Raw genomic sequence first — 20,690 nt, 5'->3', positions numbered from 1 at the left:
AAACATTTGATCGCAACGAATCAGCAGGGGACGTGGAACATCGTAATCTCAACGCATAGATGACATCGAACACACACACACACTCTGTTCACACACAGTCCCAGTACACGGCCATCGCAGTGCATGACGTCATTCCACTGTGGGCGTCTTGTACGCCGCCATTGTACGGATTTTGAAGGCTAATGTTTATCTCCATACATCATATCTCATCGTCTAAATCTAGCACCATCAGCGGGTTACCATCATCCAAATTAATCTGCTGGGTTGGAGATATATAGATTCGAAAAGTAGCAGTTCTATTTGTCAAATTAGTCTCAATCATTACATGTTTATAAGGGAATCCCTACCGGTGACATATCCGGAAGTCACTACTCAGGGGCGTAACCGAACAGGTTGAAGTAGACACTACCAAGATGGGTACGAAAGATGATGAGTACGACTATTTATTCAAAGGTGAGTTCCAGACAGAATATGAGTCTGTATAAAGAAGATACGAAATGTACCCACCGGTTTGTGAATATGATATGGTTTTCATCTATGAGGGTGAATATCTTATGGGTAAGAAAGTCGATTCTTTCGGTTGTGCAGTACACAATGGCCGTACACAGTAACAATAGTATACGTCTGCCGTTGCTACACGTAATGCTATATGGGCCATTTCATCTACAATGTATAGACGGTCTGTCTGCAAGTGTAACATATTAGGCCTAGTACATTATAACAAGTACCGGTATCGGTACTTGGTAACCGCACCGTTACCGTTGCCTAATAAGTAGACTCTAATGAATGCCTGTGTCGTGTAATGTAGAGTGCACAGGAAGAGCAGCACTAGCCTCTAGCAGCTATTTAATGAAGTGTAACAAAGTTTGACTAGACTAGATAAATTTTTAGATCTGTAATGTAAATAATGATGGCTGGCTGTAGACATGGCAATCATGCACTTTACGGCCTATTTACTATTATCAACTTGATCAATGCAAAATTTTTACCCTAAGTAATCAAGCAGTGCATGCAAATTCGAGTACCTGTCGCGATATTGGGAATTACGGGTCGACAGCAGCATGTGTAACGTTACACTTGTGTGTTCCGTTACTGTGTGCAGATGCAGGGAGGTGTATGGGATCTCGCGTTGGATAAAACCGGATGTGTGTACCCGTGTGCATGTGTCGATGTGTGTGCGTAATGAAAGCACTTATGGTATGCCACACCGTTGCTCTAATGCCCTTCCCCCTGCCCCTGGCCCTGCACGGTGTGATCGAGCAGAGACGGGATGCGGGTGCTGTGCATGCATGGCACGATACAACTCAACAGTTGTAAACTTTTGTCCTTCATTCATGATTTTAAGAAATTGAATGGATACTGAGCTATATCTCGATCAGGGGATCATTAACCTATTCCAGACGGCATACTCCACTGTCCTTGGCGAAATTATTCAGTGAAATAATGAACAAAAGAAAAAAAATACACACAAAAAAAATACTGATCCACCAGTCTGTTAACAGTGTTACTGTCTGTACAGTTGCCAATTTACATGCATACACACACACACACACACAATGGCCAATGGGGGGGGGGGGGGGGGGAGAGCACGTAAATCACCAACACAAATGGAGCTTTTTTCACGGGATGATTTGGCACAGACCTCTGATGAATGGGACACTATTTTTTTCATATTTTCCACAAAAAGCTACTGGTACCTTGAAACCAAAATAACTTTTCAAAGATTCCCTATCAGTTGCTGTGGGTACTTACAAAGAAAGTTTTTGACTCGTCAGTTTCACGACCTCCATCCAGTTAGCATCCAGTATGAAAAGCCACCAACTTACGCTATTTTATGCTTTATAGCAAAGCTTCACTGTGTGCATGTGGTGAGCTACATGTACATCCATGTACAAGCTCAATGAATGTTCGATTGAACATTGACAACACACGTCCAATGTGCACATTCAATCGACACACATGCATGTGCTAGTCGGCCAGGGCGCGGCAAGATGTTATGAGAGCTAAGATCAAACGCATAAAGTGTCAGGAAAGTCAAAATCTGACCAGATTTCATTATGAATTGTAAAATTCTTTAACATGAATTTGATGGGAACTTCTCATGACCCAAATAAAGGGGCTGAGTTTTTATCTCACATTCCCCCGACATTCTCGCATTCATTCTGGGTAATCAATACTTAACTGTGGATATAAATATGTATACATTCTACATGCCCATGCTATGAATGATCACAGAGAAAGGCATACACGAAGGCATGCAAGATCAAATTTCAAAGTCCTTTTTTTTTTTGTAACCCGTTGAGGATGAGACGCAAGTATACTTGGGCAAGTGTCTGTGGGAAATGCGTGTTGTAGCAAAATCAGTCCATCTTCAATGGGTTAAGGAAAGTGTTCAGTGTTTAAAGCACACCTTTTGGTTTCAAACAAAGGGGAGAAAAGAACCCAGTTGCAATTACTGTGCAGGAATTCGCGATTGCAGAGTAAAGGGTATAATGTACAGTACCAGGGGGTGGTGCACACAATGTACACCTATGCATGCATGAGCACTTGTGTAGTATCTAGGGTGTAATTTAATATACCATATCAGTTGATGGAAATGATAAGAAGAAAATGACATTCGGCTTTCTAGGATGGTACAGTTTTAAACACTCTGAAAGCACAAAGCTCTTACAGTATTTGTACACTAAATGCACACATATTTCTGAATGGGGTTGACTCAATTGTTTTATGTACAGTTGAACCTCTCTTATCCGGCCTCCCTTTAACCAGATCTCTCTATTATACGGACGCAATCTCGCCGTGATTTTTTTTTATATAATTACGGGAGGAAAGGGGGATTCCCAACTCCTTGAGAACTCCTACACAAACACACATGAATTACATATAGTTGATACATTTCTTTTTAGGTAAATCATCCCAAGAATTTATAAAAGAAAATGATTTCATTCTTGCAAACACGAACCTCTATTTTGGGGTCTGTTACTGAGTGTAACAATGAAAAGGTTGCAGTACTACTACATGTGGTACTACAATGGGCTACATCAGTACATGTGTATGTAAAATTATGTACATGTACAAAGCATTGAGTCTCCCGTATCCGGCCAAATCCCTTATCCGGATGAGCCCCGGTCCCGACTTGTCCGGATACGAGAGGTTCAACTGTATTCTATAGTTGGGTAAAATTTAATGTATGAATAAACAAGCGAAATATACCCAATTAAATCTTAGAGTTGAAAATAGATTTTCCCTGATCCCTGATCAGTGATATAATTGCACCTGTGGAATTCTTTTGGCATCCCTAGAAAACTGATGCCTGTGTGAATAATTTTAGCCAGTTTGAACTCGTGACTGCTTCCACAGATCAGTTGCTGTGACTTTATGTGACATGAAAGACACACACACACACAAAAAATGACTGGCGCTCAGCAAGAAGGCGACTTCAGGGCGACTTCAAAGACATCTCCAAATAAGATGATAATTCATTTGTCATAGAAACGTCTTCTCATTCGCAGAGATGCCTCTGTGGCACATGTAGGTTGCCAATTGGTCTCCGCAGCCCAAAGTCGCGGAGATGTCTCAGAGACCGCATAAAAAAAGAATTACACTGAAGTCTCCACAATTTGGCCTTGACTAGAAGGAGACGTCTCTGAAAAAACCAAACATCTCTGATTCTCTCGCAACTCCTTGGAGACTCGGCTACATTCTAAGAGATGTTGCAGAGATGTGTACAATTTTTGTAGGTGACCAAAGAATCTCCTCAGCCCAAAGTGCAGAGATGTCTCGGAGACTGCAAACATCGTTGATTCTCTCATGACTCCAAGAGACTTGGCTACATTCTAGGAGACGTTGCAGAGACGTCGCGAAGACGTCTCCTTGAATACGGGGACTCGAGTTGCCACCAGCTTGCCAACTAGTCTCCAGCCCAGTGGGATACTCACTTTAATAAAAATGTAGAAGTGGAACTGGAAGTGACATTTAAGACTTCTGTATTTCAAAAAGAAATAATAATAACAAGAATCTGTACTTTTTTGGGAAGAAGAATAAAAGCAGTTATTTCTTTTTAATCATCACTTTGGCATACATTGTATACTGCATTTACTTTGCATAATTGATGAAAAGAGTTTCTATTTTTGTGCAGTGTGTTTTTCTGTCCTTTCAGTGGTTACTCTAAACTCATGGATAAATTCCTTGGCTTCAGTATTAGAAAAATCAGAACACATATTTAATTGTGGGTGTGAAGCCCACATTCAGAACATCAATTTTTGGAAAGAGATTTAGGGCTCTACATTTACAGGACCTGTACAGTACATGTGCATGCTGTCAGGGGTGTTCCTAACATTCGTTATCCACACTTGTAAGTTGTATGTTCTGCTGGCCTAGAATGCACAGCAATGCATCCTGGTTGGTTGAAGGAGTATCCTGTTGAGGTACTCCACTGTTACTCTCTACAGCTGATATCACCTACCTGCATCACCCACAGCAAATGCTCACGACATCACACTATGGATGCATCCTGCTATTCTTTGAAATGCTGCAATCTGAGCCTGCATTGAATGATGTGTCATGTATCAACAAGCCTTTATTCCAGGCTAGAGGGAATCTTATCCTGCACAACTCATTCCACGATGTGCTGGGGATGGCTTCAACTTTCACATTACTTGTACGTTGTACAGTAAATGTAGTGAATTTTATGTTTTTGTTTTCATTAATAAATGCTTTGTTTGTCACCATGTTAGCTGAGACCTCATGAATATGAGCACTGCCTTTTAACTACATGCACTCACCCTTTGTTTTGTTGTTGTTGTTTTGTTTTCCGGCCTGTTGAAATGCAGTTGTCCTGATTGGAGACTCTGGGGTTGGGAAGAGCAACTTGCTGTCAAGATTCACAAGAAATGAGTTCAACTTGGAGAGCAAAAGTACGATCGGTGTAGAGTTTGCCACGAGAAGCATACAAGTCGACTCCAAAACGATTAAAGCACAAATATGGGACACAGCAGGCCAAGAAAGATATAGAGCCATAACTAGTGCGTAAGTATCTGAAGTGTGTATTTATTTTGAAGTGTACATTGTAATACTGGTAGTTGCTTTGCTGAGCTAATTTGATTTTTTTTTTGTACATGTTGCATATAATATGGAGGTATTGTTGGTATGCATTGTTTGTTGTTTTAACTTGTGACAGGAGAGAGAAGATGTATGATCTTTAGATAAAGACCTAAATCACCATTAGTCAACTTTCTAGGAAGTGAGGACCATATGAGTGTTGGTATAAGTTATAATTATAGCTATCGTCACAGTACAAGCAGTGCACTGTAGAAAGGAGTTGTATTTGGCAGATACTTTACCATTGCTGGCATGGTACTCTTTGGCTGTTTTCTGCATATGATGTCAAGAACACGTTAGCTGAAACTTATTGTGAGGTCCTCCGGGGATGCCACATTGGATGGATTATATTATAGCAATCCAATTTCCTATGGGATGAATTACTGTAAAACCAGAAAATTTCGCGTACATGACACTTACACTGTATGCGAGCCAAGATTCGCAAAAATAAAATGCACATGAAAGTGTTTATCTACACATGATATTGGCTTTCAGTGGCAATTTTCAAAAGTTTCATGCAACCAAAAAGGCTGTTAGCTGCAATTTGCAAAAATTTCATACCGTAAATGTTTCTGGTTTTGCATTATCCCCTACAATATAATATAGTGAGGCACATACAATCTGTGTATGTATCTGTATATGGCTATTTGCAAATGGGAGATATTTGAGAGATTCTTATTAATGGATTTAAATAATGTTAAAGTTCCTTGTCTAATACTGAGACTTGAAGGTCTTTTCAAATGTTTTGAGACTTGATTCATGCAGCATATGATGCATAGAGCTTAATATGATGAGTGTAGTTGCAAGAATGTGACTGTCTGTATGTATGTTGTGGCAATGAATACAAATGTGTAAAAAAATGTGTGCATATTATGCAAGTGTGGCTTAAACATGATATAACAATGTGTGTCCCGAAGATTGCGCATTTTGTTAACTCTTCGTAAACTTGACTTCCCGAAGACCAAAAAAGGACTACATCCTACATGCTACTATGCAGCACATACTGACACGCCATAATGAGGAGGCAGTGTGAAAGTTAAATTCTAGCAAGTGTCAAGGCAGCTTAAAGAAGGTAGAGGCATTTCCTGATCACAATGGTAGTGCAGCTGTATATTTGCTGGGTTTCAGGAACTAATTTATGATGTACTGTAGGTGCATCTTTATTAAGCTTGAGTTCCGATTGCTTTGACGGCAAAGCAAAGTTGATACCCCTCATTGATACATGTGAGAGGGAAATGGACAGAAGTACATATGCCATGACACAGTTGGTCAAGAAATAGCATTTTATGTAGGCCTATAAGTACAGTGTATGGCAATAATAATTCAATCCAAATCTGAAAAGATTTTCAGATTTTAACCTAGATGGACCATCACATCAATCTAATAAAAATATAATCATTAATACTGTATGTAGAGTGACCAAGAGGAAGTTGGTAATAAAAATGGTTACATTTAAAACAGTTTGGGGCACACATTAATGACTATAGCTGTAGGCCTATACAACACATGTACTGTATGCCATTACTAAGCATTCCGAAAATTTAGAGCATCAATTGCATCCCTCATAGCTGATTCGAGTACGTGTAGGCCTACACTGTATGTAGTTGCGGCCTTCATGAGAAAAGGGGGGGGGGGGATGTGGACAAGCTGACACATATATGTCAATACCCATTTTCCCTAATTGTGCCCTATGATCATAATTTAGGGCGCAGTGTTTGAAAGAGATCTCATAAACTCATGGACAGTAGATGAAGGTTGACAAGGAATGACCTCATGTAGCTACTGTACAGTACCCAAGGCCAAATTGTTGCTCTGTGGTTGAGTGGTGTAGACAAAAATTTGCATGTGGCCCTGCCCAGCAGTGACACGCCCTACTCTACAGTCAACATTGAGTTTTCTCAACCAAATACAGCCTGTATCTGCCCACATGATATTCTTTGTACATGCCCTGTGATTTGTGGTTAGCAAGTGTAGAGCCATCACCCCTGGAGAATATGTATAGTATTACCATAAATTATCAAATCCTGATGATTGTATTTAGCCCCTTTATTGCGATATGTATGCACAGGATTATCGTACAAACTGTACCTACAAAATGTAACTACAGGGCACACCTGTTGTAACAAAATTTTGCATACAACAAAGTAAAATTCAGACCCCAAATTTATTATACTGTGTACAAGTACATTGTACATGTGTGCAATGTACATATCTTTACAAACATTATTTGTTCTGCTGCAGGGGATAACAAAATTTTGGTGTGGTGTAAAAAAAAAAAACTGCTTGTCTCAAGGACTTTGTTATGATGGAGCCGCCTGTTCTGTTTAATATCATGTTTGCTGTACACTGATATGCAATTTAGGTACATATGAATGTGTCGTTATTCCAGTTTGTAGATCATAAAATCTGTTATGAAGGGGGGGGGGGGGCATGTAGGTGGGTGGATAGCGTACATTGTAGAAGCATGATTACAGTATTCTCAGATTCCAGTGTGATGAATCAGAATGCATCCAAGTGGTTTGGCTCATGTGTGACTGTGAATGGTCAGCAGTACTTTGGCTCCTCTTTGGCCAGACAAGCAAACATTGCACTGTTACAAGGAAGTATACTGTAGACCTACATTGTGTCATGCTGTTTATCTGTGTACAGTTGTACACTTACTTTACATTGTGTTGACACTGAAGTGCATAATGCAGCCCATGTGTGCAAAGTGAGTCATCTGGTATAAATGAGTAAGACTTGAATCACAGTGGCCCACTGGTATTTATTTATTACGTGGGCATTGTACCATGTACATGCCCAAATTCAATGCATCATAATCAGCTGATAATTTGTTTGCAATGTGGTACATATGTGTCAAGTGTTGTATCAATTATTGATTACAGTCAACCTTGCCGAAGTTGAATCTATTTGGACTGAAGAAATAGCTGTGACTTAGAGAAAATGCAACTTACAATTGTATGAGAGATAAGAATCAATAGAATATAGAGAGAAGAGGACTTGAAAAGACCTTCGACTTAGGCGATTATTCGACTTTATGCGAGGTTGACTTTAATAAGCAAGGTTGACTGTAGTTAATTTTTCTGAGTCAAGAGGAACATACTGTAAAACGAGAAATGTTCGCATGCATTTCAATTTCGCGAATTTCGTGAGCGCCAAGATTCGCAAAATTAAAATGCACGCGAAAGTTCATGTCTACACCATGTGCATTGAATGACAGTGGCAGTTCGCGAAAATTTCATGCCGCAAAAGAGGCCGTCGGCTCCAGTTGGCGAAAAATTCATGCTGCGAATATATCATGTTTTACAGTACATGTGCATGAACATAACGTGTGTAAAGTAGCAATCCCTTCTGAAAGTCCTCACACATTCCACAATGCTTCATGTTGTGAATGAGAATTTCTTGTGGATGCTCCAAGAGCTGCATGTTCAATAGTAAAATAGGCTTCATGAATTTTTTTAATGAGTTGCAGTTGCATTCTTCAATATCCTGTTTTATATGAATGCTCATACATGTACTTGTGTTGAAGGGATTGTACAGTTACGGTTGAGACCTACAGTAATTTCAGGTTTCTAACATATGTTGATGAGATAATGAGAAACCTCTTATAAAATGTGAAAGAGCATGTAATTCTATGAGGAATTCAACGTTTATTTGATGAAAATTGGTTTTGAAATGGCTGAGATATCAAAAAAGAGCAATTCTAATAAAGTGTGGGACCCACACTTTATTACGATCGCTTTGTTTTACTTTGTTTTTTGATGTTTCAATCATTCCAAACCCGATCTTCGTCAAATAAACTTTGAATTCCTCTTAAAATGGTATGTTCTGTACTATATCATAAGTGTTTTCTTGGTATCTCGCAAAAAGTTAAAAACCCAATTCTCATCTCCACCAAAACTGTACTATCCCTTTAAGTGCAATCTTCACTGCATGGTATACTATTTGTTTTTCTATTGTCTTCACATGCAGATATTACCGTGGTGCAGTCGGAGCGCTACTCGTGTACGATATAGCAAAGCACCTGACATACGAGAATGTAGAACGATGGCTCAAGGAGCTGCGGGACCATGCAGATAATAATATTGTAATAATGTTAGTCGGCAACAAGAGTGACCTACGGCACTTGAGGGCAGTCCCAACAGACGAAGCCAAAGTCTTTGCAGGTGAGTTGATTGTGAGTTGTCAAGATCTGTAAAGCCCTGTCGCACCTTTCCAGGCAAGCTACGCGGGCTTGTTGCATGTATGGATTTTCCAGCATGCAGGATAATTTTCTGCGGGCGGACAAGGATTTGGGTGAGTTTCGCGTCCATCTTACCTGCTGGACGTGTGCTACTTATGTTCTACTCATGTTCTAGTTACGGGCAAGTTGCGTGGGAGTTGCCTGAGAGGTGCTACCACTACGGCCCTTCAACTGTAAATTTGAACCCCCCCCCTTCAGATCTCGGCTGCTGATCATGTGATCGCCGCAAAATTTTGCCTGAAGATAGAGCCGGATGTCAACTACAAGATTACATGGTCATACAATAGAAAAAAATTGGCTTTCCATTTACAGTAAATTAATTATGCAAATTTATGCATGAAATCCTGTTTTCACCTATAACTCTATTAAAAAGACTGAAGGATTGCTAAATTTTTCTGTCAGAGTTCCTCAAGACACATTGACCAGTTTTCTTAAAAAAGATAGCACAATCAAAATCAGTTTCTTTTGTTTTTTATTGTTTTGTTAATTTCTTATGTATTTTATTGTTTTTTTCGGCCTTTTGTTTTTTATTGTTTTTTTGCCAATATTTGTTGCAGGCACTTTTTCAAGCTTATCTACATTAGAATTTATTAATTTCAATGGGTAAAAGTTGAAATAATCAATTCAACAAACAAAAAGACACGATATCATGAGTTTGAGCTGATTTCGGGTTGACACGCGCATATGCAAAACATTATGTAACTTCAGAACGGTGTACCCGGACGTCGCAAATGTGGTCTCAAAATATGCAGGAGACTTCAATGAAAAAAAGTCATGAAAAGGCACAGCAAAATCTTTTGAGCGTTGCGGAATTGTGGCACGAAATGTCGAGGGGGGGGGGGGCAATTTGACCCCCCAGTTAGAATAGGGTTAAAGACAATACTGGCACTTGAGTTTAAATCAAGGTAAGCCTTGATGGGATTAGCAGAACATATTGCAAGAAGAATCACCAGATGCTGGTGTAGGGCAATTTGTCAATCAGTTGCAAAGAATCACAGGATTTCAGAAATCACAGTGATAAAGCAAATTCCCCCCCCCCCAAAAAAAAAATAAAAAATAAAAGTGCCTTGCTGAAGGGCAAACATATCGGGCTTCGCATGGGTTCAAACCCATGAACCCCCTACCATGCTCATGTCATTCAGAGCATTCTTATCCTCTTAGCCACGGCATCTCCATGGCGGCTGGAGAATATAGTTTTAGATAGAATGCATTCATTGTAAAGCTTTTGGGACTGATTAAAAATATCTCTTAAAAGTGTTATCAGGGCACTCTACAATGTCCAAATAAATTAAGTTCAAGCTTGTTATAACCTCAGTATTTTGCTAATAGCTGTTATACAAGAATTTCAAGAAAGAAAAATAATTCAGTGATGTAAGAATCAAAGGGGAAGCATATCAATAGACAATGTAATTAGCAGCAGCCTCCAAGAAATACAATTTGATGTGAAATGTTACCTTTGTTTTGAGAAAAACCTGTGCCCATTTTCCATCAGGTTTATGTACAGGCTCTATTCCATATGTTATAGGATTGTGCACCAAAGGTACATGTATTTCCTCCTTTTACCATCATACTTGTACACTGTACTCTAATATTCACAAACCAGTTGTGGTTTTGTATTTCATCTGGGGGTGCAAAACAAGCAACTGGAGATGCAATATCAGCACAAATTCATGGACATTTTCATAGGTTTGCACATAGAACTGCACTACAACCATATGGCACACTTTTCTTGATAATACAAAATTGTATGCTGGTATTTGTTCTGTATCAATGTCACCCAATCCATTGTCCACATTTCTCATCATAATTTCCATTCAGTAGATATTTCTCCTTTTTGTAGCCATTCTCTCTCTTAATTTCTTTGTGTGTGTGTGTGTGTGTGTGTGTGTGTGTGTGTGCAAGCAGATGGATAATTGAGTATTTGTCAACTCGGATAATAATAATAATAAGGTCTTCTTTTAATCAACCAGCATAGCCTCTTCAGTGTTGCCACTGCTGTACCAGATGGCTCTGCTAGTTGTTGGAAGCATTGTCAGGTCCCCCATTTTGATTATGATGATGATGATGATGATGATAATAATGATTATAGTGATAATAGTAATAATAGTAGTAGTAATAATAATGATAATAATAATAAAGATAATTATTGTAATGATAATGGAGTCATACCTGTTCACACAGTGACACTCCTGGCACAGAAATTAGAGACAGAAATTAGAGACCTCCTTTTACATTTCTTGCTTTGGAAAGAGCCACAATTGAAAGAAAAAAAGTTACTGGAACAAAAACAATTTTTATAGTACTTCCTTGAAAAGAGGCAGACTTACAGGTGAACCTACTTCTGTATGCTTCACAAAAGTCTTTATCATGCAGTTGTCATGATACTTTGTAGTTGTACTGACAGCACTAAAAAAAAAATGACCCTGATTTGAAGCTGTCATGACCCGGTGAATTCCTGTAGTTTTGAAAGGATACACGTAATGTGTGTGCAGTTTTTGATAGAGCTACACTATAAAGGATGTTCACTTGTACATGTTCATGGCTATTGTCATGTCAACCTCTTTCAATGATTTTTATCTTTGTAAACAGAGAGAAATACGCTATCCTTCATTGAAACCTCAGCCTTGGATTCAACAAATGTGGAACAGGCCTTCGTTCAAATATTGACAGGTAAGATAATGGATTTCTCTGAAAGTCTTAAAAGTATTTATCCTTTTCATTCATCCATCACAATACTTGCCCATCATTATTGAATATGCGCTTAGATGATATTAGTATGGTTGTAAATTTTCTATCATTTGTTTTAAAAGTACCAATTGTGGTAGTCTTGAAAGGACTGTGTTAACAGTAAGATCTTTGGTACGTTTTCCAGAACCACAAAACCGGAAGTATACGTCCCCAAAGCGAACAATCAGATATCGGCTACATGTGATAGGGAGAATTCTGGATCGTTGTCTGTTGTTCGCTAGGATTCTTTTTTTCTTCTAAATTCATTAATGGAGTACTTTGATTGGTAAGGTGTGCCAGAGCATTGATTGTATGCTATATGACATTATACAAATAGTGAATGGTCACGAGTGCAATGGGACAGGATTTCGCACAAGGTGAAAGATAGAGGCGCTCTACTGTGAAATATGATATATTCACGGCATGAAATTTTCGCGAATTGGAGCCGACGGCCTTTTTCGTGGCATGAAATTTTCGCGAATTGCCACTGGCGTTTAATGCGTATAGTGTAGACAAGAAATTTCGCGTGCATCTTAATTTCGTGAATCTTGGCGCTTGCGAAATTGGCGAAATTAAAATGCACGCAAACATTCCTCGTTTTACAGTATTCAATGAGGCGAAGTAGAGTTGAATAGTGCACCTCATCTTTCACCGAGTGCGAAATCTTGTTCCATTACACGAGTAGAGGCCATACACTATTTGTATTATACAACACCTCGAATGTCAAGAGATGTGGTCCACACAGATTCTTCAATCTAGCACAGAAATGGCAACCATTTTCCATGAAAGACGACTGAGTAGCAGCACAGTCACAGTCGCCGTGTACATACGTACAGGAAGCCGATCGGTTGAAGTTGTTTAAAAAAATGAGTGACAAAAGTATGCGCTTGTAATTGTTGAGTACGCGTGGCAAATGTTCGTTTATTGTGACATCAGAACCGTGCGATAGAACAAAAGATTCGAGTCAATCGTGAGTTTATCACGGTAGTCAATGGAAATGGATGACATCAGCCATGCACTATACATTTTTGCGCAAACAAAATTGCACGGCTGACAGCCACAACGTGCAATGGAACTTTTAACTAAATGCCACGTGATGGGCAATCGACCAATCGGATAGCTACATTCTAATTAGGTGTTATACGAATAGAAATGTGTTCATGCTGGATAACAGAAGCTTCCTCATTCCTTGTTTTCCAACCTAATCCCTGCAGAAATCTACAAGATTGTGTCGCAGAAGAACATCAGGGACGGAGGCAACGGCGAAGATTCACCCAGCTCAGATGTCAAGCCCATCACCATTCCACCCACAAATGGCTACAATGAACCCAACAAGAGGAAGTGCTGTCAATCATAAGATATATTCTTCCTTCATTCTGGCTCCATACTCTCAATGCCGACACACTCAATGGAAAAAAAAAATGGAAAAAAAAAGGAGAGAAAATGTTGAGAAAGTTTAAATTCAGAGATAAGAAGATGACAAGTAGATATTGAGAATATTATGTAATATATCCCATGATTGGTCATGTGAGTGGCCTATGTGGGGGTTAGAAGTAGAAATGGCAGATTCACCGCTTTATATTTTGTACAAATTCTTTTGGTGTGTGTGTGTAAATTACAAGAGACTTGTCAGTGAAACTGTGCGGTACCAGCGACGGGGTAAGACACGCTTGTCAGTACTGCAAGTTGAGAGAACTCTTCTGGGGTGTGAGAGAGAAAGAGAATGACGGGAACATCTTGCCAAGCGTAATGTAAACCGTAGCAGAATGTTACACTTGACAGATCTTTCTCGCACTGGCCAAGAGGTGAATGCATTCCATAGGAATCTGTAGGATAAATGAATAGTCATTTTATTTACTGCACACACTGAAGCATGTGTATAAGCTTCATGGGGTTTTGTGTGAACTACCCATTTGTACATCGCTCTTGTGTCAAACTCAGTTTAGTTACCCATTTCTTTTTTTATCTAATTCGGGGGAGAGAGGGGGGAGTTACATAATTTTATGTAACGTTTTGCCGTGTCTTAGTCCAAAGGATGCTGTGAAACTGATCATGAATACCCTGATCCTTTTTGGATAACGATTTGATGAAAAATTGCAGCATCAAATGGTATAAGTCTGAAATCAATTTCGTTTGTGTTCATGGAAAAACAAAACAGTGTTCCGTACTCGTGTACAATACCCCGTAATGAGTGAGCTGCATAAAACAAATGGGGATTGTGTGACCTCCCAGCTTGTTTGTAAATTTTTATTCTTTAGCAAGAATGGGCTCCGTGGTTCATCCCCATTTTTACCTAAATTACGCATGTGGCCTTTTTTTTTTTTCCAGTACCGAGCGTTAGTGAAGAGAAACTTTATAAAAATCTCTCTCCATGCACTTGACCTATTGATAACAAAACAAGTTTCATCTAGGGTCGAGCTCCAAATACTAATTCTTATGAGCTTGTAAACGTCAGGTTAACACCGTCCTTGCAATTGGCCGTGTAGTTAAAATATATCCCAAATGTCACTTACATGGTTTCCCTGGTATCATGAGACATATATGATATAAATATATATATATATGATGTATACATATTGGAATATATACATAGGCTTCATTTGAAGAAATGTTGTTATTTGTGCTAGTGAGTTAATTTACACTGAAACAGTGAAGTGAATAATCCACACTTCTTGTCAAGGTCGAGTCTGTCATGTTGAAGACTGAGTTTTCAGACTACCAACACATTTAGATAAAAAAGAAATAATCCTGTTACGGTATAAACTAGACAAATAAATGGACTGTAATTTCACACTGTTCATAGGATAGAATATTATTTGAAAGTATTGTAATGTTTGTCATTGTTTTCCTTGAGATTTCATAAAAGAATGAAAAAGAACTAATTTGATATGTATGTGAGCATTTGTAAATACTGCCATGATTGTATGTGTTTTTATGCAGTACCTTGGCCGGGCCATGCTAGAATTACGCTAAGGAATGATTTAGACACAAAGGATCTGTACAGACTCATAAGGAAACATTTGTTATGAAATTAATTAGGTGTAGCAGCTACTACTTCTACTACCACTATTACACCAACTACTACTACTACTACTACATCTGTAATATGTGTTATCCGTGAGCATGTCGGTGATTAGAGTGCACTGCATACCAAACCTAAATTAATGTGTAGGATGTACTTTGTGGCGTGTGATAATCCTTGCAAAGGAGAAATAATCACAGTGCATTAGCTCTTTGACAAAATCTTTTCATATGCAAAATGTCACATAATTTATCAGATTGAAAAGAGCAGTACCTGCCCCTTCCCCCTCCCCCTTCCCTCCACATACACACAAACAGCCACCAATACCACTATCACCACCGCCATCATTTCTCATCCATATCGATTGGTGGCTTCAAGGCTTTCCTACAGTTCTGATGAATGGAAGGATATACTTTTGACACAGTACAGGTTTGAATCCATGGAGTCAATCCGTTGTCTAATGTCAGTACATCATCACCCACATATGCTGTACATTATCCACAAAAATGTAATAGCCTGTACGAAGTGAACAAAAGAGATATACAAAAGAAATTTGTGTACAAAAGAGAAGGGAGTGCTACGTCACAGGAAATGAGTGCTCTATTTGAATTGAGTATTTCCTGTTAACGGGCTATACTAGCATCTTGTTAACTCCCTTGTTGAGTATTGTGAAATGTTCGTTCTAGGTCTGGAACTCGGTAGCACACACACAGGACATGTTATAGAACATTTTTTTTTTTTTGTCTCAGTTTTTCCATCAACAACTTTGTGGTGTATTTGCAGGTCACTTTGAGTGCTTGACCCTGTATGCGGCAGAATCCTGTGTGTACCGTCTGGGACATAAACTGTGGCAGTTTCTGTCGGTTTTGTTATTCGCATTCTTCTTTCAACAATATTTTCAGCATTTTGGTGATAGTGGTCTCCGAATGTGAAGTAAAGACAGTACAGTGTATGCACTGCACAGTCGTGTGCATTGTAGAGGTCTACTTACAGATTTGTCGTAGCTGTATTATCCTGAGTGAGATTGTAGAAAACTTGTGCATTACATAGCACAGCAGAGTTTATGAAGTCGGAAGGTATGAGTACAGATTACAAGATGCATATGCTTGGCTATGTCCGATAGATGCCTAAATAAGTATAGCTACTTTTTTCTGCTTGTAAATGCTGAGGAATGGAAATTCTAGAGGATTCCATTACCGATATTCTGCCTTATCCCTGTTAAGAATATGGCCACTGTCAATTGACCAGTTCACAAGATTCCAATTTGTTTTGTTTTGCTTTTTTTTTTTTGCTTCTGTTTCGAAAACTCCCATCTATGAGTTGTTACACTGACTTGCAGTCTTATTTTGTATGCCATGTACATTGTATCAGCAAAGTGTTCATACGGTTGTCGAGCAGGTGGTAGTCCCAAGAACATCGGTGAAGATGAAGATGTACAATTGTCATTGCTATCTGAATGAATAAAGGATGCATTACCTTTTGAGTCTGTTACAAAATTGGGCTGTTAAGCCTTGTCAGTGTTATCACTTGATGAATTTGTCTGTCGAGCCCTGTGGAGTAAATTAGCAGTGCTTATTTGTATGCTTGATTGTGAAACACATGAGTGCATGCATATTAATCTCACTGAGCAGATTTCTTTTTTTGTTTAATGGGAAGAGAATTTTAATGTAAACTGCAACAATATGCAATCCCATAGATAGAGCTTGCCAGCAGTGTGATCTTAAAACAGCTCAATGCAATGAAAGAGAATAAGAATGACTTAGGATCGGGAGCTGAAAAGGTAAGAGCTATCCTAGGATAAAATCCCAAACCTGTGAATTTTGTAAAGGGATCATTTGGTGCGTAATAGACCGTTTCTGTAATTTATTACAATTTATGGATGTTTCTTTTCCTACAGCCTAGTAACAAAATATTTCATTCACCTGCTCCCTCCCATTAAGATTCATAGCCAGGAATTCACTTAGCTGTTGCTAGGTCTGGCAAGCCTTCGGGCACGCTTCTTTCGTTGTTCAGGCAAATTTTGTGAAGAAAGCATGCATAAAATCTGAATCAGCTGGATGTGGTATCTGATTCATGAAACATAACATCTTTTTACAGTCTTAAAAAATGTTTCAATATGTAATCCCTTCTGTAAATCTCGCGTATCAAAGCAAGCGAATCAAGGGAATGTCATTGATACATCTTCAGTGAAGATTTGTCAGCAGTTTGTGCCAAGCAAATAAGTTGACTCGTTCACAAGTGATGTAACAATGTCCACCGACTGTAAAATTAAAGCATTCAGGCACAGTTTGTGGTAACACATACCCACAATAAAAGACGAAGCCTCCCATATACCCAGAGTGCGAATTCAGTGGTAAATGACTTAAAAGATAATGGACTGCATTCCGTGATGGACTTGTAGATGTCCACAACTTTTCCTTGAAAGTCATGCCTTTCCCATTTCTGATTTCTTTTCATGCATTAGCCCTGATAGGTGCTGGAGGCATTATTATTATTACTTTTTTTTAAATGCATTTTTAGTTGGAGACCAAAACTAGGCGATAGTTTTGCCATTTATTTCATTGTCTTGTTCAGATATGTGCACTATGATGGGAAACAAACTAGCAAACAAACAACCACACAAATGCAGATTTGGAGGCATCCATATTAAATTGATTTGATGTTGTTTTCTCACAGATATGCAGTTTGTCTTGACTTGGCATATTTGGCATTGCTAATTTTTTCAAAGTGTCAAAGAACAGTATTGCTTGATCCTCCATAGAGTTCATGATATCCTCAGCAAAATGCTAGATGGTAATTGAGCCCAGAGTTGGCATTAAAAACATGCTAGTAGTGTAGGGCTTTACTGTATGAGAAATAAGGCTCCCCTCTGTGTACTTGACTGATTTCCACACACTACATTTTTTTTTCTTTTTGTATGAGAAAATTTCAATATTATATTTATACTGTAAATTTCAGTGAAGCAATTATATGATTCAAATGTTTAAAGATGCAATTCAGTGGTGTGAATGCTGTACAAAGCATTTAAAGTTTGTACTATCATCAGGCAACTACCATCTGTCGAAATCTTGGTTCGTACGAGTGTTGAGTTCATTTGTTTCTTTCGGTGACTATCATTGAAGGTGCATCTGCTTTTCATGTCAACATGTGTTTCAAACAGAAATATATATTGCATCGATAGACGTGTGATGATATAAAAGATGATTGTTGCTATATATATATTGATTTTTTGTTTACATCAAACACTTGTTAATCTTGCGAGGTGGAAGGCTATTCAAGGAGAAGTTTGTATTCCTGTTTATGTAAGCAAGTGTTGTCCATGTATCCTTGCTCTTTAAGTATTTGAAAATAAATTGCTTCATGGCTGTTAAACAATTACTTCTTGGTGAAAAGAAGATGTTAGATAATTGTTGATTTGTTTACTGTGTTCATAGTGTTTGCAGACATGTAAGGCATACTTTCATTGTTCCATCAGTCCTGTCAATGAGTTGCAGAAGTGAGAAGTGACGGTAAATCCAATTCTGATTTGGTATAGTAATAAGTGTTTCCATTCCTGCATTTCATAGGCTTGGCACTGTCATGCTTTGCTCAGTAGGAATGGCATCTCAGTTTGGTTGGCTGTTGCCACAAATTGAGGGAAGGGAAGCTATCACATCATGTATGTGCTGTGACACCCTCCCTAACCGCCACAAGGCACTTATTACATGTATTAAAAAGACATTATTTGAAGGATACAACGGTTTTGAATGTATTGTTGCTGTAGTGTTAAATGCGTGTTAAACAATGATTAGAAAACAAAAATGCTTTAACATAAAAAAGAAAGAAAAAACACCCCACCCTAAATTGTTATTTCAAGACAAAACAAAACAAAAATCACAGTAGCATAGCATTTATAAGGTTATTCACGTCTCCCAAGACTTTTGCTACATTTTATGAAGATAAAAAAAAATAGATAAGGAGCTGATAAACATATTATACAGGTAATGTAGGAACCTATGACCCTGTTTACAGTGCAGGGCCGGGCCGAGCCCGGCCTCATCAATTGCGGTACTTGGCCCCGCAATTTTTGTCTCTACAGTGCCGGGCTCGGCCCAGGCTTTTTATTCAAACCTTTCAATATTTTGTTGTAGTGGCGCTCTGCTTGTAAGCAAACGACTATTGTTGGGAGCGCGCCGGTCACAATATGGTACCGCATTTGGCCCAGTTTGCGTTTACAGTGAGAAAAGGCCGGGCTCGGCCGCGGCCGAGACTATCTCCAGAGCTTGGCCAAATGCGCGGCCAATTGGAAAAACATCTTCAAAGGAGCATTCCAGATGATTTTCATAACTTCACATCCTGTAGTACATAAATCAAAAGCTCCAAGTATAGATTTGTGGAATTTATTGTGGTCCTTGGGCAGAGAAATCAATACTCTGAAAACCCCAAACAAATTACACTGAACAAAGATAATGACATAGGAGCCTCACATATTTCAGAAATGTAGCAATGTAATTCCATTACAATATCACATGCTTAACAAGTTCACCTGTGTAGAATTTATGCATACCTTCTATTGGTCTGCTTCCTTGAGCCCCAACTCATGCATTTTTGTTGTGAGGTTGCCATGTCATCACCCTTGTTCATTGTGATTTGTTATAAATTATGAAAACCCTCCTATTCCTCATCCCAATCACTACAAATTCTGAAAATCTGCACCCAGTGTTACCAATTTATAGTTGTTCAAATGTAAAAGTTTGAAAATCATCCAGAGGTGTCCTTGAAATAATGCACAAATCAATATTGTTCTGTACATCAAATGTGAAAAGAAACATGCTCTTCGAAGTACTGTGCACTTCTTTTAAAAACAGAAGAAGCAATGGTTATAATGAAATTTTGTTACAATTAACCCGTTGAGGACGGTTTGATTTTGCTACATCACGCATTTCCCATAGACGCTTGCCCGAGTATACTCGGGACTCGTCCTCAGTAGGTTAAGAACAAACTCGGGTCCCAAAATTACTATCAATCATATTTATCTTTTATATACATGTATACTGTACATGTATTTGTTTGGCTATAACAAAATTTTGATATAACGAAAGAAAACTGCTGGTCCTGAATACCATAAGTCTTTTTAGTGACAGTTCTGAATAATAGCCCCATTGTTTGATGGGATTTTGTGCCCCCCCCCCCCCAAAAAAAAAGAAGAGAAAATGATAATTGAGGAATAAGTGATGTCATCTGTGCAGCAGCACATGCATGTATACTCAAAATCATCATCTGATTGCTTCTTGGCCTAAATCTGCTTAGTCAAGGTCCACTCATCCAACGTGAAATTCTTCCTAAATTTCCCTACACACACACACACACACACACAAGCGCACATACAAGATACCGGTACAACCTACTTACCAATACCATACTCCAAACTGCTCCTAGGACAATCATTCATAAAGCATCAACCAGGGGTTCGTTTCATAAAAGTCTTATATGAAAGGCTTTTCGCTCATAAGACACAAATGTGAGAGCTAGACTTCATGAAATGGATTTTACTTCACGTTAAAAGTTTCTTATAGCTACATATGAGCAAATTTGGCCATTCTGAGATTTATGTAATGA

At 38.7% G+C, this 20,690-nt stretch overlaps 1 protein-coding gene across 1 annotated transcript; it reads left to right on the top strand.

The window, feature by feature from the left end:
• Positions 1–133: 133 nt before the first annotated feature.
• Positions 134–18,848, top strand: LOC139731757 (ras-related protein Rab-11B-like). Its single transcript, XM_071642638.1, has 5 exons — positions 134–453; positions 4,833–5,028; positions 9,073–9,266; positions 11,933–12,013; positions 13,285–18,848. Exons 1-5 carry the CDS (start codon positions 414–416, stop codon positions 13,425–13,427), a joined length of 654 nt encoding a protein of 217 aa, XP_071498739.1. The 5' UTR covers positions 134–413; the 3' UTR covers positions 13,428–18,848.
• The last annotated feature ends 1,842 nt before the right edge of the window (positions 18,849–20,690 follow it).

Source organism: Diadema antillarum, unplaced genomic scaffold, assembly GCF_040938485.1.
Source record: "Diadema antillarum isolate AM-2024a unplaced genomic scaffold, OU_Dant_1.0 seq00000384_RagTag, whole genome shotgun sequence".
Taxonomy (NCBI): domain Eukaryota; kingdom Metazoa; phylum Echinodermata; class Echinoidea; order Diadematoida; family Diadematidae; genus Diadema; species Diadema antillarum.
This window is presented reverse-complemented; position numbering and strand designations above follow the sequence as displayed.